Source organism: Neurospora tetrasperma (assembly GCF_000213175.1).
Source record: "Neurospora tetrasperma FGSC 2508 unplaced genomic scaffold NEUTE1scaffold_3, whole genome shotgun sequence".
In the NCBI taxonomy this organism is placed as follows: domain Eukaryota; kingdom Fungi; phylum Ascomycota; class Sordariomycetes; order Sordariales; family Sordariaceae; genus Neurospora; species Neurospora tetrasperma.
Window position 1 is genome coordinate 1011026 of NW_009799101.1, and position 24886 is coordinate 1035911.

Sequence of the window (24886 nt, forward strand, 5' to 3'; positions counted from 1 at the left end):
TGTAGATGTGTCTGGCTGGGCAATGTGACGGATCAGGCAGAGTTGTCGTGAGTGTCAATTTCAGGTTCCTGCCTTAGTCGAGCAATAGTTCAAGCTGTTGGGCAGGCTAGTCGAGATGATAGCGGGCCAGCCGAGATTGGGGCCTTTGCAGTGATGACGCTGTTATGTGGTCAACATCCTCCACCCAAACACAGACGGCGCGACCTGACGGTTCGAGAAAGCGTTTCTGATGTTCACCTTTGCTGACATTGAGGATGTTGAGTTGAGGGTTAACTATGCGAGCAACGACTTACCGCGCTTACTTGCTAGCCATTGGTTGAACTTCATCCTGGGTTGGGATCTTGGTATCGTCGATGGGCGTCAACTCTGGACGTGAAGAGGAAATCATTGACAAGCACCTAAATCGCGTCTCTCAGGGTAGAAGAAAACGGGTAGTACACACACGTCCTTCGGGGAGGCCTTTCCCCATCCCGTCGTGGTCTGTTTCGTGGGTAGCTGCCGATGTGAGGTTGGGGATATATCGCTTGGTCGCATTGGCGGGTTTGGTTCTCATGACTGCCCCTCCCACCCAAGGCATCTGATAGGAAGAAGCAGAGTGCGTATGTGCACCTGGGGCGCCCGCATTGCGGCAGTGAATGTGGTGCAAGTTGGCTTTGATCAATGGATGACATGGCGTAGTCTTGCAGCCGAGAGGAAGCATAATGCAGCAGTCGTTTCTGAGGAGAAGAGAAGCGGCATTGGCTCGTGAATGGCGTCACATTTGACAAGTATGCACCTCGATCATCGCCATTGGTTGCTGGGCGATAGGATGGTAGTTCACTGCCCCCGAATCTGCCTCGTCTGCTTGCCTCTTGGACGGCGGCCCGTATCATTTGGCGCCGCAAGTACTCGTTTTTCAGCTTATACGGTGCTCTTGTTGCCATTCATCCAAGTAGCCTCGAGTTTGCAACCTGGAAAGGAAATGGATGTCAACAAAGCGCGGATCAAGGGGGTGAAGGTTTGGCTTGATTCAAGTTCCGGACCCCTCTCCTTTTGATGGCATTTGAAGTTGAGGCTTCCATGTCGCACGTGAGGATATGCCTTTGGCTACATAGCGAGTGGAAGTTGCGCTTCCATGCCAAGATAAGATGCCGTGTTTTGGTTCAAAGTGGTTGCAGCTTGGGCACGCTTGATCGAACCTAATTGGGCGGCGCAGATCTCCATGCCTTAGCTTACCTACTGTAGCGGGCTTGGCTGCTTTTCTGGGGGTACATGTTTTGGTGGGTTGCAGCACCTGCCCGCACTGCGGATCGTCTGTAGCTCTCTGCCTGTCACTTCGGTTTGAGGTGACTGCAGTGAATGCACTCGCTTCTAACGGATGGAGGGGTACGGGAAGTGGACGGGAAGCTTCGAACATTAACACCTGCCGGAACGCCTCAGGCGCATGTTTGGGTTCAGACGGGACGGGAGACTTTCGACTAGACGTGGGAAGATCCGTTTCCTTTTCTATCTGACGTGCCCCTCGCATGCCCACCCAAAACATCAAACTCACAAACCTCCAGCTTTTCATATTTCTCCGCGCCGTGCGTCCAACATCATGGAGTCACATATCACCATTGATCGGGCATATTATGAAGTCCTGGTGCGAAGGTAAGTACTGTTTTCTTGTCCATGGTAGCATCATGCCTTTTGCTCGGTTCTTGTCTAGAACACCAGAGATCCCTCAAGGCCCGTCCGCCAACCACTAGGTATATCCCGTTACCGTTGCTGATTTTGGCTTGTCTTTGTTCGTCTACCAGGGCCCAGTTTGTACGTTGCGTTCCATCAAAACATGAAATCAACTTCACTCGTAGCTCACCCGTAGCTGACCTGCCACAACCGTCAAAAGAATTCCGAAGCTTTTAATCGAAACCACGGCCAGGGTGTCACTCTCCCGCAGGCCGAATATGACAATCTCAACCTCATTGCCCGGCAGTATGGTGCGTTTACTGGCAGTTGAAACCCCCTGAAGATGGCTGTCACCGCGACAACAAAAATAACAGCCAAAGAGAGACGGAAGATACTCTGAATACATGTCAGAACTGACTCAAGTCCAGAGAACCTGAAGCGCAACTTGATGCGCGGTGGAGTGGTTGAGGAGACTATTGATGTATGTCTCCCTGGTGCATCCGGTTATGACCCATATATATATATGGAGCCTACCCCGTGGGGACCCCATGGCCGATTAACTGATCGAATCCACACTCGATAGCTTCTCAGTCAAGATGACGCTACCATCCAAGACGGACTTGTTCCGGAGACATCGCAGCACCAGCGTGAGGCGACGCACAAAAGTGCTACCGATGTAGGCACGGCACCCACTCAAACATCCCCTCCCGGCCTCGACAAACCGAGAACATTTAGACCCAGACCTCAACATGACGAGCGCCACAACAGCTACAGCGGCTATAGTGGTCATAACGAGGGTTATCACTATGGAGGCCGAGGTGCTTGGGCAGAGGTTGATGAAGTTGAGCCCGATGATGAGGACTCATTCTGCGACGAAGTCTATTCCCCAGACGGCCCTAGTGTCCCCGAGGGAGTGAGCGAAGTCAAGCCACAGATGAAGAAGCAGCAATTCAACCGACAGTGCACCAGAACTGTGCAGCTCTACAACCTATCCGAGAGCACTACCCACGCAGACATTACGAACGCTGTCCGAGGCGGTATGCTGTTGGATGTGTTTTTGCGCGCCCATGATCGGTATGCTACCGTATCATTTCTTCACGCTGCAGACGCTAGGAAGTTCTTTGAACACGTCCGGAAGAACGATCTTTACATCAAGAACAAGCGAGTAAGTTGGTGTGTCAAATATGGAATCAGGGGAGGTTATATACTGACCAGGCATCCAGGTTGACATCAAGTGGTGTGACCGCCAATTCGTACTGCCAGGCCATATCGCTGGAAAGATAGCCCAGGGAGCCACCCGAAATCTGGTCATTCGCCGGTGCGGTCCCAAAGTCAGCGAAGAAGGTATTCGGGAGGATCTTGACCATATTCACAACCTTGCTGTTATCAAAATCGAACTCACGGGCGGAAACTGTTATATCAGTCTGAACGCTGTACACATGGCCGTCTACGCCAAAACGTGCATGATGAGTCGTCTGTAAGTCAACCATGGACAGGTGATCATTGGCTTCTGCTTACTTGAATGTTGACAACGTGCTCAGGAAGTACAAGACCTTCAGGATTGACTGGGACGTCGATGAGTGTGCCCAGCCCTATGACCCACTGCCCGCTCCAAAGCAACCTAAGGAGGTCAACTTGCCAAAGCCTGCTGCGCCTGCAAACCGCTTCCAGCTCCTAAACTTGGACGATGATGGCGAGGACGAGATTGCTGCAGCATTTCAGTCCAAGAAAAGGGTTGGCATTGCTGTGTAGGACCGAGAACATGGATCTCATCATGCCTATCGAATGAAGAGAAGACAACTTAACGAAGGCGTCACCAAAGAACGAAGTTCTGTACGACCATTGCCGGTAAGCGTAGAATGCCTACCTTCAGTACACGAGACCATGTTTGAGGATATACGTAGGACGGCTCATAGGGGGCACCATATTACTCCGTTTTGTCATTCTAGTATTAGAAGTCTAGGCCTTCTGAAACAACTCAGAACCCCACGTACATGATGCGGGTTAGAAACACAGGAGGCAGCAGATATTCCACGCCGTCCTCACCGGTTGTATCTAATAATTATGGGCGAAGAAAGGAAGATGATGAGGCGGCATAAGGCGGACGAGGCACAAGGCACCCGGGAAACATGTGCACATTTCATCCCTCGTCTAGGTAGACTTGCAATTAGGCTCCGTTTAACTTCTAAGCATGGTGCGAGTATTACTCTCCACTCCTCTACATTCAAAAAGGTCATGATGCAGTATTGGCCCCAGATGCCGTGGTTAATTCTTGCTCCATTGTTGCGTCTTCGCTCAACAACCAGGGAAGACAATGAAGGCAATGGTAGGTAACGTAATGTTAACTTACATCAAACAATCCAGGACCCCGAAATCCAGATATATCACCCTCCATGCTTACAAAAACCCGATATGAACAAAAAAAGCACGCCAGCCTTGGCTGCCCTCTAGTCGGTAACCACGATTATCAAAAACGAAAATGTGTATATAGTCCCGTTAGTCCTCCCCATGATGCCCGACCTCTCGCCTACCCTACTTCCCTACCCCACAACCAATTCAACAAGAAAAAAAAAGAGTAAGGCGAAAGCCGCTTCCCATAAGCCAAGAAGAAGAAGAAGAAGAAGAAGAAGAAGAAGAAGAAGAAGAAGAAGAAGAAAAGAGACTAACGCCTGATGTCTAAAACAAAATGAGGATATCCGCCCGCCGATGAAGTCTATAAAATGTTCGATTGTAGAAAATCACCGTTTCCTCCCCACCGTACCGCCTTCTCTCAAACCCGTCCGTTTCCTTTTCTTTTGGTTATATCTTTCCTTTCATTGGTGCCCAATTTCCCTCCCCTCTCCAATCATATATCGAGCTGGGACCTGGTGACCTAGTAGGAACCACCTCCATGATGGCCTATGCCGAATGGTTGAACAGTCTCAAGAGACTATAGAACTCGTGCGCTCGTCTATAGGACCCGGGTCTCGGGCCCAAGAATCTTGTCCTCCAGCTTCTTGACCAGCTTCGTGGTCTGCTCGGCCAAGCTGAGGGTCAGGATGGTGTGCGGGAGAATGCGAGTAAGATGGGGGATGACGCCCTTGTAGATGGCGAAGAAACCCTCGGCGCGGATGGTCTTGGCCAGGCAGTCGAAGACGCCCTTGTACAGGTTACCGTTTTGGTTGTAGAGGCGGGACATGATTGTGTCTATTTCGTTCATTGTCAGTTTCAGTTGTCCCAGGGGGCCAGAAGAGGGTCAAGAGGAAGGGAATAAAAAAAAAAAAAAAAAAAAAAACATACCAGGAGGATGCATCACTACGCAAACCACAAATCCACTCGCCGTGCTACTCGCCAAATGCAGCGCCGGCCCCTCCTCCATGCCCAAGTGTTTTACCAACCGCCTCTTCGCAAAGAAGTACGTGGGGAGCTGCACCGAAGATCCAAAGCCTGTCCTGATCATGGCCGCCCCCACACCTCTGTACAACCCCTTCACACCCTCCCCCTTGTAGATTTTCGTCAACCCGTCCCAGGCGTTCTTGTACTGATGCTGCGTGCCGACCGGCAAAAAGGGGCTGTAGCTCTGCAACCTCGTCTTGGCCAAGAAGAACGGTGACCCCGCCATGGCGCCCATGATGCCACTCGCCGCGCCGGCAAACATGTTGATGCCCAGGTTTTGGGTCTTTGCGTCGTTAAAGAGCGTGGTCGCAAGCGCGTGTCGCATCGGCTCGTAGAACCCCAGGCGGCATCCGTTCAGGAGGATCTGGTAGATGTACGCGCACCCGATACCGCGGTAGATGCCGCCCAGTCCTTCGTTGCGCACAATCACGGAGACACCGTGGATCGGACCCCGGTAGAAGTGAGGGGAGGAGGTAGAGGATTGGAGCTCGCCTTGGAGCTGCATGCGGATCTTGACGGTCTCGAAAGGGTGCGTGGCGGTTACCGCGCCGCATGCTGCGATGCCGCCGGCTATGAAGGCGCTGTAAGGGGGGGAGAGATGTTAGTCTGGGCTTGGGACCGAGAGGGGGGGTTTGGGTTGGGTTGGGTTGCGCGCGCGCACTGGGCGCATTGCGAGGAGGGGAAAGGGAGAGCTTACCCTGCTGTTGTTGACATAGTGACGTTGGGGTATCTGTCTTGGGAGGATGTATGGGGAAGAAGGTTGAGGGAGGGGGAAAAGATCAGGGAGAATCCAAGTCGAGTCCCCAGAGTTGTTGGGTTGATTGCGACGGAGTTGGCGCGCAAAGTCAAAGAAAGGCGCAATGCCGAGTCTTGCCGGTGTTCGGAGAGAGAGAGGGGGGAACACGGGAACTAATTCGGGAGTAGGCCGGGGGAAGCGGGAGTGGATGTCACCGTATCACGGAGAGTAACGACGGCAATGAGGGGATGATCTGGGGAAAGATCAGATCGGTGTATGTACAGGTGTACAACTGAACGAAGTCACAACGAACGACGACGACTGCTTCTTCCTCCAGGAACAGGAAGGAAAGAGAAGAACACCGAGAGCTGTCCGGGAAATTTATTGGAGCTTCAAGGTGGCCTCGCCGGTCAGTCGCCGGGCAGACAAGGGGGTCGAAGTGATCAACTGGGACCAACTCCCGCTTTGGGTCAGGCACGGAAGTTGGTGTCGAGATCCTCCTCCGATGCCGTGGATGGGGGTGGTGCCCAATGGCGACGAGGCGAAGGAGTTGTAAGTGCTGCGGTTTCGGCGCGCGGACAACAGATTAATGTGGAGTTTCTGCGGTATGACAGGGGGGCGTGGCGGGTCGGGCGGCCCAGACGTGGACCCTGAATCAGTAACGGAAATGTCTGGGCCGGGGAACGCTGTCGTTGCTGCGAGGGAGGGTTAGGGCCTAAGCGCGATGGACGGCAACAAGTGTCCGAATCGGAGCTTGATGACAATTCCGAAAAAGACGAAGGTACCGAAAGCTTGGAAGACAGTCATACTGGGACTTCAGCTGAGCATCTTCCCGTAGTGCGTAACGATTGACATTTCAGCTTCGTGAACATACACTAGCACGGTTTTCAATTGACTGCTCGGTTTGCGTCAAAACCACCAACGTATGCCCAGCGTTGATGGAGTTTGTCCAACTGTTACCCAACTTGATGTCGTTGTCCATGCAGTTGGACCTGACCATGGATCGAAACAAGGGTTAGGGTCTTGGGCTACAGCCAAGTCATTGTATGTACCTTGACGTCGCATTACTGAAGCTCTGTCTCTCCGCCCGGCAGAAACACCAACGCGGTTGACGGATGCTACTAAGTTTTGAACCAAACATCAAATAACTAGCATCAATCCGATTTTATACAATTTGACACAGTCTATTCGCCCCGCCATTTTCTGCGGTTCTAGCCGGTTTCAATACGATCAATCGACCGCAATGTCATCGACACCGATGGACATCGACGAGCCCGGCGCGGGAACACCCTCCCTGAACGTTACTCGGTTACTTGGACCTAATGGGCCCAGTACCTCCAAGATCAGCGAGGTGATCAAGAATTTCAGGCCGACAAAGTTCTTCCAGAGAGACGACGTGAAGGAGGGTAGGCCCCAGCCATACGTTCTCTCAATCGACTTTGACGACCCTGGCGAGCTTTGCATGACGTCTGAAAGCGACGAGACCATCCAGATATATAACGTTAGGGAAGGTCGGCATGATAAGAGCTTGCTGAGCAAAAAGTACGGCGTCAAGCATGCGAAGTTTACACATTCCAGCTCGGGCATCATCTATGCGAGCACGAAGCAAAACGGTATGTCACCGTGAACACCCTTTCTCCCTTCAATGACTGCTTTTCGCTGACCTAGATCGCCACAGACGCAATCCGCTATCTGGCAACCCACGACAATACGTTTATCCGATATTTCGAAGGTCACGAGGCCTCCGTTACCAACATCGCCCTCCATCCCGGCTCCGATAACTTTCTTTCATGTAGTCTTGACACCACAGTCAGGCTCTGGGACCTCAATAGCAGGAACTGGGTTGCCAAATTCCACCTCACCAATCCCACTTTAGCGGCCTGGGACCCTGCCGGTCTCGTTTTTGCCATCGCCCTACCAGCCAGCGCCAGCATTCTCCTTTACGATTACCGCAACTACGTGAAACCGTTCAAGATCATCGACGTTCTGAAAGAGAAGGGGCCAGCCGATGCGGATGCTGTCTTCAGAGGCTGGACGAAACTCGAGTTCTCCAACGACGGGAAGCATATTCTTTTAGGAACACGGACCGGAGGACACTTTCTCTTTGACGCAATTGACGGGAACCTGAAGGCGTACTTGCGAAAGCCCCAAGGCGGCACCAGACGGCCAGCCCCCGGCGAGGCTGATGGTGGAAGCGGTGCGCTAGAGAGTAGTGGAGACTGTTGCTTTACGCCGGATGGACGATATGTCGTGTCGGGCGCGGCCAAGGACCTGTTGGTTTGGGACACCATGCAAACTCCCAACAGCAAGGTCCTGGAACCGAATTTCCTTCCCCAGGAAGGAAAGAAGGAACCGGTCCTTGTGCAGTACAATCCACGATTCAACATGATTGCCACTGCGGATAAGGAGCTTATGTTTTGGCTTCCGGTTTCCGATTTATAGACGGAGTCTCTCGGAAACTGTTGGACCTCACCTCCATGGTCAACCCCACGGAATAGGTGGGACCGGGCTTTACCGGTTCAGCGCAAACGTCCGCTTGAGAAGTATGATATGGAGACGTCTTTCTGGGCCAAAGTCGATGATCAAAAGATCTAAAATAACTTTTCATCCTTTCTGGACACCGATCGCTTCGTGGTTGTGGGGGCGTTGTCTCCATTGTGGCGCCGGGATACTTGGAGAGTTCCCCCAAAAGCCGCACGCACGAGGAAGGCCGTTGTGGCTCAAACTACACAGGACCCATGCTGCGATGTACGAAGGTCTTGGATGGTATCCTGTTGCTACATCAGGGCAGAGCAGATGAGCGTCGTGGTAAGAGAACATGAGAGACGCCGGGAACAAAAGAAGATTTTGATGCACTGTACATGAGATACCCATTTTGCATTATTCACCGGCGTATGGGAGTAGTTAGCATGCTTCAAAGGGTTCAGGTTGCAAGGCAAGTGGCCTGGAAGGCTGATTTAACCAGGCTTCTACGAGAGTAGATGGAAAGAAATGGTCAAGATGAACAGCCTGTAATGGTTGATCAAGTTGAGTTTCACTTAGGGGATGATAGACATTAGCCAATAGAGGAAGCGCAACATCATTTTCTTTCTGTCCATAGGTAGAGAACCTGATCATCAGGTAGTACTGATAAAGTCGAGTTCAATTCCACCCTGAAGCCCATATTTCAGACCTGGGACGACGGGAGCTTAAAGTAAACACAACCCCTGTTGCCCCCTGTCCTTATGCCCCGCATTTGAGCTGCTGGATGGGACCGGACCGCGGTGAACCCCACCAATACAACACCCATTTCAGCGTGCAAGCAGAGAGCTCACCGAAACCGTGGCACCAAAACTTCCCGGGGAAGCGACAAGGTGAACCCACATCATCCTTACCTCCAACATATCACGTCGCCTTGACGCCTTCGCATCTATCTCGAGTCACCAACCGCCGCTGCGCGCCACACTCCCAAGCCGCCAGCCGACACTACCTATACCAAATTGATCATTTGGGTACCGAATATCCAAACCAGCGCACGAAGAGTACAAACAAAGCGATCACTACTTCGACGGAACGATCCAGTCGCGCAGCACGCGACCACCGTCCCATCAGACGTACTCGTCGTCTACAGCATAAACCGGCGACAACAAATATGCCATACTACGAAAAGTCAGAGGACTGGCTTCACCAGTCGGCTTTGCTGTTGCAGGCTAGGCCTCAGACTGTATGTCTTTCTCCCCTCCTCCAATCATTACATCTTAGTGGGTAGCTATGAGCCATCTAAACTTCTCCCGTCCATGCTAACATGCAAACCCAAACCTCCCCCCCAAATAACAGACCCGAGTAACAACCTCGTACTCCCTCCGCCCCGCCATCCGCCCTTCCAAAGCCGAGAAGCTCGCGGCAAAGGAAGCTCGTCGCGCCAAAGAAAAAGAAACCAGCAGCAAAAAGACAACAGAAGGAGAACCCCCCAAGGATGCGGCGGCGGCGGCAGCAAAACCACCCCGAGGCCATCTGGTCCTCAAGACCTTTGACCCGCACTCGGGCGTATGCCTGAAATACAAGACGTCCAAAGCCGCCGAGGTGGGTCGGTTGATTCAGATGCTGGGACAATTGGGGAGGAGGATGGCTGCGCTGCCTGTTGACGAGGCCAAGGAGTCGGCAGACGTTGTGATGGCTGATGCGGCTGCTGCTGCGGCGGAGGAGGGTGCTGCGGCGGCGGCGGCGGCGGCGGTTAGTGGGACTGCTACGCCTGTTGCGGGTGCGAGTACGCCTGCGCCTGCGGCAGGAGGCGGTGGACAGGGAAAGAAGAAGAAGAAGGGGAAGAGGTGAATTTTGAGAGGGCACTGAGTAAGTGGGAAGGGGATGAACGCGCGGATCGGCGGGTTGAGCGGGTAAATGCCATGATAATAAAGGGTGGGTAGAACCAAGTGAATGAAGCAAGCGTTTAACATTTATATGTGGTAACATTTGTGTCAAGTGAAGTCTACCTTGGTTGCGCATCGGCGAACGGGTCACGTCAGGCGTCATGGTCACTTCAAGTTCACGCCGATACGAATTCGCTGATGTCTATAAATTCAATTGCCATGTCGTGTGGAGAGACCGAGCTCTGCCCATACATGTAGAAGCTACTGCCTAGAAGCTTCTTTTCTTTTTGTTTATCAATAATCGACCATCTTCTCATTCAAGTTACAGCCCAGTTGTATGTACAAGATGGCTTGATCAAATCAGCCATGATCTTGAGTCCCTATAACGCCTCTAACTCCGCCCATGTGCTTGATGATAGGAAAAAGGAAAACATTGAACTCGCTCGCCTTTTTTTGAGGTGAGTTGCTGATGGCAGCAAAGATTTTTTATCCAACACAGAAAAACATCTCCAACTGGCAGTTGATAAGCAAGTTGCTAGTCATGCTCGTGTGGGGATGTTCGGTGTGAGATCAGAACGGAAAGGTACAGTGTGGTGAAGGGGGTATTGATGAAACAAAGTCATAAGAGGCGTCGCAAAGGGAAACGAGAAACGGCAAGGACAACGGCATTTAAAAGTCCTCGTCGAAGGTGAAGTCACCGCCGTTCTCGTTCTTGACCACCTCCGCATCAGCGTCAACCTTCTTGGTGCTGTTCATGACACCAGCCTTCTGGTAGTCGCCAACACGCTTCTCGAAGAAGTTGGTCTTGCCACCGAGAGAAATGTTCTCCATGAAGTCGAAGGGGTTAGTCGACCTGTAGATCTTCTCGTTGCCGAGGGCGACAAGGAGACGATCGGCGACGAACTCGATGTACTGCTTCATGAGGTCGGCGTTCATGCCAAGAAGAGCGCAAGGGAGGGCCTCAGTGAGGAACTCCTGCTCAATTCTGACGGCATCGACAATGATTTCCTGGATCAGCTGCTTGCTGGGGCGGTTGTTGAGGTGAGAGAAGAGAAGGCAGGCAAAGTCGGTGTGGAGACCCTCATCACGGGAGATGAGCTCGTTAGAGAAGGTAAGGCCAGGCATGAGGCCGCGCTTCTTGAGCCAGAAGATGGAGGCGAAAGCACCGCTGAAGAAGATACCCTCGACGGCAGCAAAAGCGACGAGACGCTGGGCAAAGGTGGAGCTCTTGTCGGTAATCCAGCGAAGAGCCCAGTCAGCCTTCTTGCGGATGCAAGGGATGGTGTCAATAGCGTTGAAGAGGTAGGTCCTCTGGGAGGGCTCCTTGATGTAAGTGTCGATGAGGAGGGAGTAGGTCTCGGAGTGAATGTTCTCCATCATGATCTGGAAACCGTAGAAGCAGCGAGCCTCGGGGATCTGGACTTCGCCACTGAAGCGCTCGACGAGGTTCTCGTTGACAATACCATCGGAGGCAGCGAAGAAGGCGAGAATGTGGGAGATGAAGAACTTCTCATCGTCGTTCAGTCTGTTGTTCCAGTCGTGAAGGTCCTTGGAGAGATCAATCTCCTCGGCGGTCCAGAAGGAAGCCTCGGCCTTCTTGTACATTTGCCAGATCTGTAGTGTGGATATCCAATTAGCCCGTGAACCACTTTACGCGTTGTTTGGGATGTCTGGGACGCGTGGCGTACCTCATGGTACTTGATGGGGAAGAGAACGAAGCGTTGAGGGTTCTCGGTGAGGAGAGGCTCATTGGCCTCCTCAGGCTTGAGGGTAGGGGCCATCTTCTTGGCCTCGGCGGCCTTCTTGTTCGCGTTGTGTTCAGCATCGATCTCGGCTTCGAGCTTAGCAAGGTCCTCGTCGAAGGGCTTGTTCTCCTTGTCGGTGGCACCGAAGTCGAGCTTCTTAGCGGGAGAGTCCATGTTGAGATTCTGGATACCGGAGGTAACCTGTATGGTGCTCGTGTCAGTTACAGTCATGGTGGCGGGTATGTAAGTTGATGCGGTGGTTTAGAGTTGGTAATGGTTGCAGGTCGCGTCGCGGGATTGTTTATGTAGATGTAAGGTAGGTAGGCTAAGTAAGTACTGACCTGCTTGGACGGGCTGGTCTGGACAGACATGGTGAACTAGGACGAAGAGATGAGATGCGGTTGGAAATGACACAGAACCAAGCGTTGCGAAGGATGACGACGCAAGACGATTTGGCGAAAAGAGGATATAAAATGGGTTGCGTCAGAGAAGTAGTGGTTTTGGACAAAGACGGGGAAGAAGAACAAGATGGGTTCGTGATTTCAGTTCTTTAGAAGGTTTAAGTACTGAGCACGTCCGCACGTGGTGCCCACACCAGAGAACCTGAACGGGCGAGAGGCACCATTGGCAACCCACACTGCCCTGGGCTGGCAAACAAATCTGCGCGTCAGGACTCCAGGATACGCGTTCTAGAGGTACACCTAGTAGCGCCTGGAGCGCGTCCATGGAGCTTCTTCTGCTGCCGTGCCGTCCGGCAAGCACTTGCAGTGACACAACACCTCCAGGCACAGGTAGCGTTTCCCCGATGCCAGACGAGCCTCTCCCCTGCATGCGCCCTGTAAAAGCGTGCTTCAACTCAAAACTTTGTTCCATTGCCATCGCTATTTGTCGCGTTGTTCCGCTTTACAACCAGTTACAATTGCTCCGTCAGCATTCCGACTACCCAATTACATGATCGAATCCACCCTCGAGCAACATGTCGCGTCCTCCCTTGTTTCCATCCGAGCCGTCGTCAAGCCGCCATGCCTGCTTTTTTCTCTTATCAGATCGTCACACATCCATCAATCGGTCCTAGCTGGTCTTGGACTCCAGGCATCCCGTTCCACCTGTCACCCCTCCGGCCCGCACACAGCAGCCCAGGAGCTTCCACGGGTCCAACTGTGACTCCAGTATCATTGCGCCCTTTGTCTAAATAGGATGGGATGATCCAACACGCCAGACCACATGTGATGGCACTACGGAGACGGTAGAAACCGGTCGTTGCCACTGACGAACATCTTGAACTTGTCTTTGTTGTATGATCGGCTTCAGGCGTCGAGCTGAGATCGGTCCGATGAGTCCGCATCTTTCAACGTGTCACATTCGCATCAGGAGCAATAGTCCAGATCGGGGAGTTTGTCTGAGACCCTTAAGAAGGGGTTGCTAGACAGTCCACTGCTAACTTTGTCATGAAGTGAACGGTGGTGAGAAGCTTGTAATCATTATTGTTGCACAAGGTGCATTATGTAAGTGACATAGAAAAACAAAAATGAGACTCCTAGGTAGGTGTGCCTTCATGCGCCTTGCTTGTTTTCATAGTTCCATCTTTTGCGTTTTTCACAACTGAATTCGTGCCGTCATTGTTCATTCATTATTCAGCATGCGACCTCACCAGGTCTTCCATGTCGGAGCTCCGAAGCTCGAACCTCTCCACATCGCACACGTCAAGTGTCGAGACCGCGATCGGCTCGTGTTGGACCCACCAAAACCACTTTATCTCCGGCCTTGACTTCGGGAATCCCTTGTAGACCCACCCCGGCCGTCACCCCGACCGCCGTGGCTATCCCGCAGCTCCCGCTCCGGTCGAGCTTCCACAATCCCGGACTCCAAGTCTGGTTCTGCTGTTCTCCCACCACCGCGGTTCCAGCCCCATCCCCGGCCGTGCGTTGTTTTCGGTGCAGAAGTTGACTGAGCCGGTCGAGTTGAGGGCTGGAGAACCCCATTACCAGTTCCATTTCCTAACAAGTGAATGGTCTCGCCGGTGTCCGGATCAGAGACTTTTCCGTTCCTGACCGCATCAGCCTTCGCCATCAAGTACACGTGGAGTAGCCAGGCATTGCGTGTATTCGCTCGGTAGAGCGCATCGACGATGTCGCCAACGATGGGAATCAGACCGATCGCAAAGTCGAACATGATGTTGGATATCATTTTCGCGTAAAGGGTTGCTGGTAGACCACCGTCAATCTTGGAAGCCTTCTTTACCAACCACAGGGCCATGAGAGCATCCGCAAAATCACCGAGGCTGGGGAAAATGGTGTCAGCTACACGGCGCATCAGAAGTAGGTGGGTCGCGAATCACTTACATGGGAATCAAACCAATAAAGAAGGACCAGCCAAACCGGACGGGAACGCAGCAGCACTTGAAGCCCATGTCCCATTTATATGCTCTCTTCCGCACCGTTTTCAGGATCGCCTGGTCGTTTGATGACAGCTCAACCGGAATTGGTCGCTCCTGAGTCCTGTACTTGACGATTTGACCATTCTTGTATACCGGGACTCGTTCCTCGTATGGATTCTATCAAGTTGCAGTGTCAGTAAAATGCGTGCAAGGGTTGCCGCTCATACATGGAATCCCTGCTCCAAGACTTACGTCAGAGTTTGGCTTGATCTTGTCGGTGTCGAGACTCTTGAGGGCTCTCTTGCCCAATATCGATATGAGGACGTTCATAGTAAATGTCCACTCTGTTTAAGGCGCAGAGGGAGCAGCTGACTTCGACTTGGAAAGGACTGAACCCGTTTGTTTTTGAAGGCCAACTGCGCCAGGGGAACCTTTTTATCGAGTTCGAACCCTTGTTCTATAAGCCTTTGACGCTATCGTTTGGCTTTGGTGGGTGGATTGGTCAGGGCGCCTTCTTTGTCGGTTTCACGTCTGGCGCTTGGGGTCGCAACGAATGCCGCTTGAGAAACCACAGTGCGATTCGAACTTTGGTGAGAGAAGTATCGACACTTGAGGTTCAAAATGTAAAGTTAAGTACGATGCAGTTATCGTGGGCGGCTCTTGGCTTTATCTACCAAATGGTGTTCCACGGGCACAACCGGTCATCTGCTTCGTGAATGCATGCGCGCCTGTTTAGTTAGTGCCTATTTCCTGTTTGGACGATGACGTCCATTCCTTCACGGGACTGGAGTGAACAAGCGACACCAAAAAGACCCGACGGGAGCCCTCCCATTCTCTTCTGGAGAGTCCCTGCTCTTGGGCGAATAATGCGTGCTCCCTCCGGGCTGTGTCCTCCTGCCTCCACTTTTTCGCCATTACATACACAGTAGAATGATCATCCAGGTACCACACGACCTGTCATCTGCCATAGGGCAGGAATCTCGTGCCCAACAAGAAAAGGTTCATCCCGAATCTCATTTGCGTTTGAAATGGCTTCGGCATCGAACGAAGTCGCCCGCCATCTTGCGCCACAGATCAATGCATTGACAGAGGATGACTGGAAACTGACCTCGAGGTCAACCGTGCCAAGTTACCTTACAGTCAATGCTGCCTTGTTTCAGTTGTTAGCTTGGTACCTGGAACGAGACACATTTTAACCCGTCCCGGACGCCGTAATGGTACTTCAAAATGCCTAACTGATACTCAAAAACGCATTATCGACATCTCATTTGGTACGTCAATCCTAGTATATACGTTCATGCCCCCCATCATTGAAGAAAACATATCAATTTGTTGTGGCAACGCCTGCACAAAGTGACCAGAGGTCTCGAGCTAACTGACCACCTATCTTGGGTAGGTAACCTTGTACACTATACATGGTGGATTGTGGCTAGAGTGTCCGCTACCTACCTCTACCTCTACAGGTGGAGAACGGTCCGTCAGTAACGGCCAGCGCATCTACCGGCAGCCGCTCCCTCCAGCCAATCCAAGAGCCAACCTTTGGTCGTCACTCTGTTCCTTCCGTCGCAAGCACAGCAAAGGCCGCTCCTTATCGTCTCAGCTGATAGGCACCGTGACAGCTCTCCCCTAGGTACCTAGGTACCTCTACCTAACCTGCACCACTGGTAGGTATCACAGCACCTTAGCTCAAGGCGCAAGAAGCAACGCCCAAGCCCAATCTGCCCCTCTCATCCGACTTCGACCCTACGCTACCGACCGGTCTTGTGTGCGACTGAAGGCTCCGAACAACACAGGCGAGCTTGGAAGCTTCCCCTCTTCCATCCCCGCAACTACATCCTTGATTCCTCAACACCAGAGGTCTTCTCGCCAACACACCAATACCACACTACATCGCCTTGGGATCTCCGACTTCGAACGTGGACGCCATTGCGACAACATCACCACGTCACTCCTCCCACACATCGGAACCGACACCTCCCTGTTCCCCTCCAGACCGTCTACCCAACACACCATCCTCACGGGATCACCGAGACCTACCTACCCGATCATCATCCCGCACTACAACCGCACCGCACCGCACCACCTTGCTATTATCGCTGTCGCTACCGCTCGGCCCCCCCGTTCAACTTCGTCCATTAGACGACGGTGTACGACGGCATAGCTTGAGCTACGCGCCTTGCCTCCTTTTCCGACAATCATATATTCGTGGACATGCTTCGAATGGTTGACACGTCCCAATATGACCGAATCGCAGCTGAAACTCGAAGACTGTCCGTTCCCTTTCTGTATCTTGGCTATCCTGCCGGGCCTCGAGGCAGTCAACAGCTAATACCTCTGCTTAGGGTTGGACGACCTCTGCGTTCGCTTCATCATCAACCTCCCCCAAGAGGATCTTAGATCTGTCGAGCGCATTTGCTTCCAAGTTGAAGAGGCACAATGGTTTTACGAAGATTTTATCCGTCCTTTGGACGACCGCTTACCCCTAATGTCCCTCCGCACCTTTTGCCTGCGCATCTTCGCCCACTGTCCGCTCCTCTCGACCTTCACCGTCGGTGAACATACGCAGGCCTTCGAACGGTTTCTTCAATACAAAACCCGAATTCCTGTCCGCGGCGCCATCATGCTGAATGAGGCCATGGACCATGCCGTTCTCGTCAAAGGCTGGAAGAAGAATGCTAATTGGAGCTTTCCCCGAGGCAAAATCAACAAGGACGAGGACGATTTGGACTGCGCTATACGTGAAGTCTATGAAGAAACCGGTTTCGATATCAGAGAAGCCGGTCTTGTTCCTAAACCGGAAGATGTCAAGTTCATCGAGATTACTATCAGAAATCAACAGTTACGACTGTACGTGTTTCGCAACGTCCCTATGGACACAGTCTTCCAGCCCAAAACTAGGAAGGAGATCAGCAAAGTGGAGTGGTATAGGCTCTCTGATCTCCCCGCATTTCGGAAGAAAGGTAATCAGCAGCAGGATGCCGCCGCCGCCGCAGCGAATGCCAATAAGTTCTACATGGTAGCTCCGTTTTTGGGGCCGCTGAAGAAGTGGGTGTCCCAGCAGAAGAAGAAGGATGCGCTCAGGGCTGGTCAGAATCCTCATCTCGCTGCGGCAGCACAGCTGGAGGAACCTCTGACCGAAGATGACATGGGCACCCAAACTGAAACGATGGGAGAGGTACCAGCAACTTCATCAAAGGACACTTTGGAGGGAGCTAACCGTGAGCTCCGACGGTTGCTGTCGGTTCAGAGTTCGACCGTCGGTTCGCAACCGCCAGTGGGCATGCACGCCGCTGCCTCGAATACGGATAAGGGCGGGGCGTTGATGGCACTCTTGAAGAAGAGGGAGGCCGAAGCGCCTCAACAGGCTCAAGCGACTCGCCATCATGTACCCCATACACCTCTGGACCTGACTTATCAAAACCCTCCAGAGCCGGATACTCCACACCATCACCACATTGCTCAACGCTTGCCTGTTCCTAACTTCCAGCCTCCGCCTAATTTTCCAGTTCCTCCACAGGCTAACCAGAATCCCAATGCTGGGTATCATAACCAGCCGCAACCGCCTCTTCCAGGTTATGGCTATGGGCAAGATCAGTACATGAATGTACCACCTTCCCAAAGAAAAGAGCCTGTTCTCCTACACCCGCAGCCTCTGCCGCCGCAGGTTCAGCAGTCCATGCTTACTAGAGGGATCTTGGGAGTGGCAACACCTAACCTGCCAGACACCACGGGCCAGAGGCATCAGCAGCCTCTCCAAGCCAGTTTGAAAGCGTTCTTGACTCACAGTAGGCTGGATCCTACGCAAGGGCAGATGGCGCCGAACCCACATCCCCCTCAGCTGACGAATCAGGCAATGTCTCTTCTGAACGTTTTCAAAGGCGACAGTGTGCATTCTGGCCATGATCGGGGCCTTGGTGTCAATACCCAGGAAAACGTCCACCCTCAAATGGCAGACCAGCCTCGACAGCAACCTCCCAGTAGTTGGCAGCATGGGCAACAGCCTAACCCTGCTGGACAATACTATGGACAACATGCGCCTCAGGTCACTCAACCACCTTCGGTGAATTCCGTGCCGCATCCTGGACCGGGAGGATTTCCTGCGGGTGCTGCCCCTAGGCCGATTCAGCCTGCGGACTCGCATCGAAATGCCTTGTTGGACATCTTCAAGAAAACAGGACCGGCCTCGCCATCCGGTAGCGATATGGCACCCAAGTTACACACTGCAGGCCGGCCTGACTTGGCCACCAGGCCAGATTCCGCCAGTCAATATAATGTCGGACCATCTACTCAGGGGCCAGGTTGCACGGCAGGTGCCAGCACAGAAGCCGCTCCTACTAACGCAGAGCACACCCTACCGTATAGACCTCAGATCCTGGCTCGGCCTAAAGCTCAAGAAGCTCAGGAGCTCACGCCTGCGCAGCTGCGCAGTTACGCTGTTCCTGCAAGCACTGTTTTGCAAGATCTTAAGAACCAAGTCTATCCCAACTTGCCATCTGCCAAGGACCGTCTGCTCAGACAACAGGCCGAGGCCAGGGCCAATAAGTCGCCCGTAGCCAATCTTGCCGCTACCGCAGGCCAGCCATACAACCAGGATCGGTCTCCTCAGGCCGCCCACGTTGCGCCGTCGTTTCAGCAATACCAGAACCAAGCTTCGCAGGTGCCCAATGTGCTCCAGCAATATCAACAGCGCCACGGGGGTGATAGTCCCAACCCCGAGCAGGTCAACAAGTTGCTCTCGCTTTTTGGCAAGCATCAGCCATCTCCTCCAGTGAGCTTCTCGCAGCCTTCGCCGGCGGGATCAATGGGGTCGAGGCATGTTGAGGAGAAGTTGAAGATGAAGGAGCCCGTTATGTTGGCACAGGCGAGGTCTAGGGTACCCTCGTTTGCTTCGACGAGCGGTGGGGAGCTCGCTGTTCCTCAAGGCCATGATCAGGGTAGCAGGCCCACTTCGAGTGGCGGTAGTCAAACGCCTATTTCGCCGACTGATCGCAACTTTTTGCTGTCGTACTTGAAAAGCATTCCGGGTCCTCGTTAGCGTTGAACACCGAGTATCGGGGAGGAGGGGGTGATCTATTTTCTAGCAGTGTTGTCTTGGGTTAGTGGACTGATGTAGGGGTTAGTTAGTGAAGGGAATCCTGCTATGCAGTTGTCGCAGCGCCTCTATGGATAATTATGTGGTGAAGGAGGTTAACTGTTACATACTGACTTGCTTAGTCGATCACTGGTGGGATGGGGATGGTCGTCCATTCACTTCTGGTTTATTCCTCTGACTCGCCAAAAAACAAGCAAGCGATCAAGTGATTCTCTCGTTAATAATGGTTGAATCAAAGCTAGCGTTACTTTCATTGTAATCATAGTATGATTGTGTATCGTACCCGGACGACGAGTAAGACTCTTTGCATTCACCTTAAGAGATCATTCACATTGTTCACTCCCCGCTTAAGTGCTGGCAACCGTGTTGACTTGGGCCAGCATTATCTTACTTCTGAAGCGATGATGATTACTTGCAGTTTCATACAACTGTGGTCAGGACACTCTGTATTTGATAACGTGGTGATGGGTTCAAGGAAAAGCATGCGGGAGACAATGTCCATATCATTCATCTCATGGACAACAAAAACACCAAGACGAGGTTGTCTCGTGAACGTCGACAACACCGAGATCAAACTGGCAGCTCACCCCTGAATCATCTACAACATCTGATTGGTCAGAGGCGCATTCAGGCTAAATAGGAGAGCGCGCCAGTCCGCTACGGCTCGCAGCGCATCACGCGGCTTGCTGCCCCTCCACCATTCCCCTGACACAGCTAGGATACGCTGGCGTCTGGACCGCTGATGCCCCGCTATACCCGCCATGGGGATGTTCATACCGGGGTGCTAATCCCTATACGTCACCCCACTGGAATGGACGTTCAAGGTTCTTCCGGATGAAGTGACAGTCGATTGCTAAACTTATTTACGACACTCCTCAACATTTTGATCCATTGGGTTCTTGACTTCCTTTGTGACTCTTCATCTACTCTTTCTGAACCTTTCCTGTCTTTCATCTGTACCGTTTTGAGTTTTTGAAGCCAGCGAGTGATATCCCAAAGAGCTCTTGCGCAGTATCGCCATATTTGTCGTCGAGCTCTCCTCGACTCATAAAAGATTGAATTCATCGACAACGTATAATTTACACGCAGAAATCCACAATGTCTGAGGGACCTCTTTACCTTGGGTTTGACTTGTCAACTCAGCAGCTAAAAGGTTGGTTCAAGCACACAAAGCACGCTTCGTTCGTTCACTTACACCGAGCTCAAACTAATAACCTTCTTCTCACACAGCAATCGTAATCCAGTCCGACCTCTCCGTTGTTTCCTCCGCTAAGGTTGACTTCGACGGCGACTTCGGCGCCAAATATGGCATCAAGAAGGGTGTCCAAGTAAACAAAGTCGATGGTGAGGTTTTTGCGCCCGTTGCCATGTGGCTTGAGGCCCTCGACCTCGTCCTCCAACGCCTTCAGGAGGCCAAGACCCCTCTCAACCGCATCCGTGGTATCAGTGGTTCTTGCCAACAACATGGCAGTGTGTACTGGAGCCGAGAGGCTGAGAAGCTTCTCGCAGAGCTACAAGCGGATAAGCAGAGGGGGGATCTGGTGGATCAGTTGAAGGGATCCTTCTCCCATCCTTATGCGCCCAACTGGCAGGACCACAGCACGCAGGCTGAGTGTGATAAGTTTGATGAGGCTCTTGGGACAGCGGAGAGGTTGGCCCACGCTACGGGAAGTGCGGCACATCATGTGAGTCATTTACTTCCCCTTTTCCTCACATTTTGAGAGAAGGGTAAACAGACCGATGGACCGACCGGAAAGACTGACAAGAGCACCACATAGCGCTTCACTGGCCCTCAAATAATGCGCCTCCGCCGCAAGCTCCCCGACATGTACGCCTCCACCTCGCGCATCTCCCTTGTCTCTTCCTTCCTCGCGTCTCTCTTCATCGGCTCCGTGGCGCCCATGGACATCTCCGACGTCTGCGGCATGAATCTCTGGGACATTCCCAGCAACACTTGGTCCGAGACTCTCCTCGCCCTGGCCGCCGGTGGCTCTACCGAAGGCGCCGCCGACCTCAAGGCCAAGCTAGGCGAAGTCCGTCTCGACGGCGGCGGCAGCATGGGCAAGATCAGTCCTTACTTCGTTGGCAAGTACGGCTTCTCCTCGGACTGCGAGATCGCGCCCTTCACTGGCGACAACCCGGCCACGATCCTCGCCCTCCCGCTCCGCCCGCTCGACGCTATTGTGTCTCTAGGAACCTCCACCACTTTCCTGATGATCACGCCCGTCTACAAGCCTGACCCATCTTACCACTTCTTCAACCACCCGACCACCCCGGGCCAGTACATGTTCATGCTCTGCTACAAGAACGGCGGTCTGGCCCGCGAGAAGGTCCGGGACTCTCTTCCCGCCCCATCCAACAGCTCCGCAGACCCCTGGGAGACCTTCAACCAACACGCCCTCTCCACCCCTCCGTTGGACGTCTCCTCACCAGCAACCGACAAAGCCAAACTGGGCCTTTACTTTTACCTCCCCGAAATCGTCCCCAACATCTCAGCCGGCACCTGGCGGTACGAGTGCTCCGCCACCGACGGCTCCGATCTCCAACCAGTCAGCCAGCCTTGGCCCGTGGAAAAGGATGCGCGCATCATCGTCGAGTCACAAGCGCTTTCCATGCGTCTGCGCTCTCAGAACCTTGTTTCCACGCCCCCCTCCACCCCCTCTGGAACGTCGTCGTCGTCCTCTTCTTCGGCACTACCGGCCCAACCCCGCCGCATCTATCTCGTTGGAGGCGGCTCTCTGAACCCGGCCATTGCACGCATCATGGGCGACGTGCTAGGTGGCGTGGATGGGGTGTACAAGCTCGACGTGGGCGGTAATGCGTGTGCACTGGGAGGAGCGTATAAAGCCGTTTGGGCGTTTGAGAGAAGGGATGAGACGGAGACGTTTGATGAGCTGATTGGCAAGAGGTGGAAGGAGGAAGGGGCGATACGGAAGGTGGATGAGGGGTATAAGAGGGGGGTGTTTGAGGGGTATGGGAATGTGTTGGGGGCATTTGGGGAGATGGAGGGGAAGGTTTTGGAGGTGGCGAGGAATAAGTAAGGGTGGTATTACTGATGGTTTAGATGAGGTGGGATGACCGAAATCTGTCGTCTGTAACTGTGAGATAACAATGGCTTAGACAAGAGATTCTAGAGGTTGGTTGTAGAGGACTCGGATTGCGCTCTTCACTTTGCACGATCCTTTTGATATTGTCAAAATATACATAACCTCTAGAAGAATAGGGATTTATACTTGGACTCAGCTCGAAAGTTTCCAACAACTCTATGCTTCTGTTCTTCACTTGCCAGAGAAGAGTGATTGTGATGATCAAACCAAACGTCCCCAGCCGAGCTCCCGGGGCTAAAGTGGCTGCTTTTGTTTACATTACCCCTGAATCAACGCTAACAACTGAACACTGCTGGTACTGGAATGGCCAAAAAGTAAAACATAAGTCACATATTATCCTCACCAAAAAGCGTTGGATAACAATATCACTGTAGGAGGACGTTCTGACAAGGAAGCCTTCTGATTAGGTATGATCTCGAAGAGGTCAGAGATGGTTTCCCCGTTCTTGGGAGCAGAATTCCGAAAGACTACCTGCCTGACTGGAACGGACGACCTGACACGGTGATTACTTCCCTGATACAAATTGTTAGTGGAAGCCACGTAATCATATGCTGCAGGCCGCACTTTCCTATCAGATATCATCTCGATCATCTAGAAAGAACCGAAACGACAAACGACCACTTGGGGATCGCCAAGCACTTGGGAGAAGTGGAAGGTACCGACGACTAGGTAGCCTGATTATCTTCGACGTCACCTCATTTTCAAACGCGCCCGCCACCACCGAACCCAACCTTACTCCGTCCTCCACTCACAATTTTGATCCAAACAACAATGTGATAGAAAAAAACTTATTGCTGAGATGTTGGTAAGTCTCCAGTCAAATTTCGTAACGGATGAATCAACAATATGCTAACTGATCATTTTGTAGCGCACCACTTTTGGAGGAATCCGCAACCTAATCGGGCGTCTCGTCCACGGCATGCCCGGGCACCGCCGGACTCGCGACAACGGCGGCGGCGGCATGATCCTCGGACCAGTATCCTACCTCGACTGTATCGTCTTTTGCATCTTCCTTGCTCCGCAGCTTATTTGGAATGTCGGTCTGCTACCGACCATCAAGTGCATTCTGGAAGCGCTGCCGTTTGTTTGTACGTTCTCCACCTTTTGCCTTTCTTAGGTACACGTATAACGAGCAGTAATTTGTCAGTAATTTGTGTGTGTGTGTGTGTTAAGCTGCTAACAGCGGATGTGGCGAACGTAGTGTTCAAAATCCCTATCCAGTTCATCTATGAAAGATGGCTCAGCTCTTCTGACAAGTCACCGTTTGTTCGGAAGGCGTCGCCGTTTGAGGACTTTGTCATTCGATGTGTGCGGTACGCCTTTGCGAATATCCCGCCGAAGATTGGACGGGTGTTTTTCTCCAAGCGGGTGGCGCTGCCGTTTTTGAAGTTCCGCATGTTAAGACATGGGTATTTGAGGAGTCCTATGCATTGGAGGGAACATGTCACCGTAAGTGCGATGCTGTTTGATGAGGTCGTGGATGGCGCTGACGAGGGAGAATAGGCGAATTTTAGAGGTATATGGGTCATAAAAGATCCGCTGGCTACGCCGGACTTTGTTTTGTATTATGCCCACGGTAAGCTAAACGATCTTCCCGGTCTAAAACGATGTACTTGGCTGATTTTGGATAGGCGGCGGTTTCTCATTGGGCTCGGCCTACTTCTACCTTGAGTTTCTTCTGAGCTGGGCATCGGTGTTGTCTTCGTCCGGGTTTAAGAACCCCGCCATCTTCGCGCTGGACTATACACTCGTTCCTGATGCTTCATACCCTACTCAAATCCAAGAGGCGATCGAGGGATACAGATACGTTCTCAAGGTGGCACGCGACCCAGCCATCGTATGCGTCAGCGGTGACTCAGCAGGCGCAACACTGATTTTGAGCCTCTTGCTGCATCTCAGCTGCAAGGACGCCAGCGCAAAGAGGTATGGAGTGGGCCTGCCAATGCCAGGTCTGGCCGTCTTGATCTCACCGTGGACGACTCTTGTATCCTCACGACACACCAACACGACAAGCGATTATCTAAACGCCGAGCAGCTGAGTACGTACGGAAAGCAGTTCGCCGGCAACAAAATCAAGTGGAGTGATCCGCTGGTATCGCCGGGATGCTGCCATGACGCGGCGTGGTGGAGGCGGGCAAGCCCGTCAAATGGTATCTTTATTACATATGGGGAGGAGGAGGTATTCTCACCTGAGATTCATGATCTGATCGCGAGGCTCAACGAAGCAGGCTTGCGGGTTGGGAGCGAAGTTGAGCCAGGCGGCATCCACGCGTGGCCGGTGGCATCGCTGTTTCTCTCAACTGCCCGCGAAAAGAGGTTGAAGGGGGTGAATGGCCTAACGATGGAAATTAGAAAACGGCTCTCTACTTCGGATGCGGCGAAACCAAGGTGAAGGCAAGTAGATGTTATTTTGTCAGATTAGATCAAGTTTTTGTTTGCCGTCATCGACATGCGGCGAAGA

The 24886-nt window shown here is 52.7% G+C and overlaps 9 protein-coding genes across 9 annotated transcripts; 6 read left to right on the forward strand and 3 right to left on the reverse strand.

Annotated features, from left to right (window-relative positions):
• Nucleotides 1-1472: 1472 nt before the first annotated feature.
• NEUTE1DRAFT_129390 (uncharacterized protein) lies at nucleotides 1473-3833 on the forward strand (the record flags this gene model as incomplete). Its single annotated transcript, XM_009852260.1, has 7 exons — nucleotides 1473-1629; nucleotides 1779-1788; nucleotides 1868-1958; nucleotides 2076-2128; nucleotides 2231-2812; nucleotides 2871-3124; nucleotides 3189-3833. 7 exons carry the CDS (start codon nucleotides 1577-1579, stop codon nucleotides 3397-3399), a joined length of 1254 nt encoding a protein of 417 aa, XP_009850562.1.
• A 412-nt stretch (nucleotides 3834-4245) lies between these two features.
• On the reverse strand, nucleotides 4246-5809 carry NEUTE1DRAFT_81012 (mitochondrial oxaloacetate transport protein; the record flags this gene model as incomplete). The annotated part of the gene is made up of 3 exons (XM_009852261.1): nucleotides 4246-4833; nucleotides 4927-5603; nucleotides 5720-5809. The coding sequence occupies 3 exons, from the start codon at nucleotides 5734-5736 to the stop codon at nucleotides 4598-4600; spliced, it is 930 nt and encodes a 309-aa protein (XP_009850563.1).
• Nucleotides 5810-7001: 1192 nt separating this feature from the next.
• Nucleotides 7002-8200, forward strand: NEUTE1DRAFT_121868 (uncharacterized protein; the record flags this gene model as incomplete). Its single annotated transcript, XM_009852262.1, has 2 exons — nucleotides 7002-7371; nucleotides 7437-8200. 2 exons carry the CDS (start codon nucleotides 7002-7004, stop codon nucleotides 8198-8200), a joined length of 1134 nt encoding a protein of 377 aa, XP_009850564.1.
• Nucleotides 8201-9389: 1189 nt separating this feature from the next.
• On the forward strand, nucleotides 9390-10329 carry NEUTE1DRAFT_129393 (uncharacterized protein; the record flags this gene model as incomplete). Its single annotated transcript, XM_009852263.1, has 2 exons — nucleotides 9390-9461; nucleotides 9575-10329. The coding sequence occupies 2 exons, from the start codon at nucleotides 9390-9392 to the stop codon at nucleotides 10067-10069; spliced, it is 567 nt and encodes a 188-aa protein (XP_009850565.1).
• On the reverse strand, nucleotides 10299-12363 carry NEUTE1DRAFT_116815 (small subunit of ribonucleotide reductase; the record flags this gene model as incomplete). The annotated part of the gene is made up of 3 exons (XM_009852264.1): nucleotides 10299-11718; nucleotides 11793-12050; nucleotides 12191-12363. The coding sequence occupies 3 exons, from the start codon at nucleotides 12218-12220 to the stop codon at nucleotides 10774-10776; spliced, it is 1233 nt and encodes a 410-aa protein (XP_009850566.1).
• Nucleotides 12364-13313: 950 nt separating this feature from the next.
• Nucleotides 13314-14839, reverse strand: NEUTE1DRAFT_146057 (uncharacterized protein; the record flags this gene model as incomplete). The annotated part of the gene is made up of 3 exons (XM_009852265.1): nucleotides 13314-14130; nucleotides 14192-14403; nucleotides 14479-14839. The coding sequence occupies 3 exons, from the start codon at nucleotides 14554-14556 to the stop codon at nucleotides 13602-13604; spliced, it is 819 nt and encodes a 272-aa protein (XP_009850567.1).
• A 1537-nt stretch (nucleotides 14840-16376) lies between these two features.
• Nucleotides 16377-19603, forward strand: NEUTE1DRAFT_146058 (uncharacterized protein; the record flags this gene model as incomplete). The annotated part of the gene is made up of 2 exons (XM_009852266.1): nucleotides 16377-16496; nucleotides 16569-19603. The coding sequence occupies 2 exons, from the start codon at nucleotides 16466-16468 to the stop codon at nucleotides 19259-19261; spliced, it is 2724 nt and encodes a 907-aa protein (XP_009850568.1).
• Nucleotides 19604-20233: 630 nt separating this feature from the next.
• NEUTE1DRAFT_146059 (uncharacterized protein) lies at nucleotides 20234-22561 on the forward strand (the record flags this gene model as incomplete). Its single annotated transcript, XM_009852267.1, has 3 exons — nucleotides 20234-20471; nucleotides 20549-21003; nucleotides 21097-22561. 3 exons carry the CDS (start codon nucleotides 20417-20419, stop codon nucleotides 22357-22359), a joined length of 1773 nt encoding a protein of 590 aa, XP_009850569.1.
• Nucleotides 22562-23288: 727 nt separating this feature from the next.
• NEUTE1DRAFT_81029 (uncharacterized protein) lies at nucleotides 23289-24886 on the forward strand (the record flags this gene model as incomplete). Its single annotated transcript, XM_009852268.1, has 4 exons — nucleotides 23289-23513; nucleotides 23627-23874; nucleotides 23929-24001; nucleotides 24057-24886. The coding sequence occupies 4 exons, from the start codon at nucleotides 23345-23347 to the stop codon at nucleotides 24815-24817; spliced, it is 1251 nt and encodes a 416-aa protein (XP_009850570.1).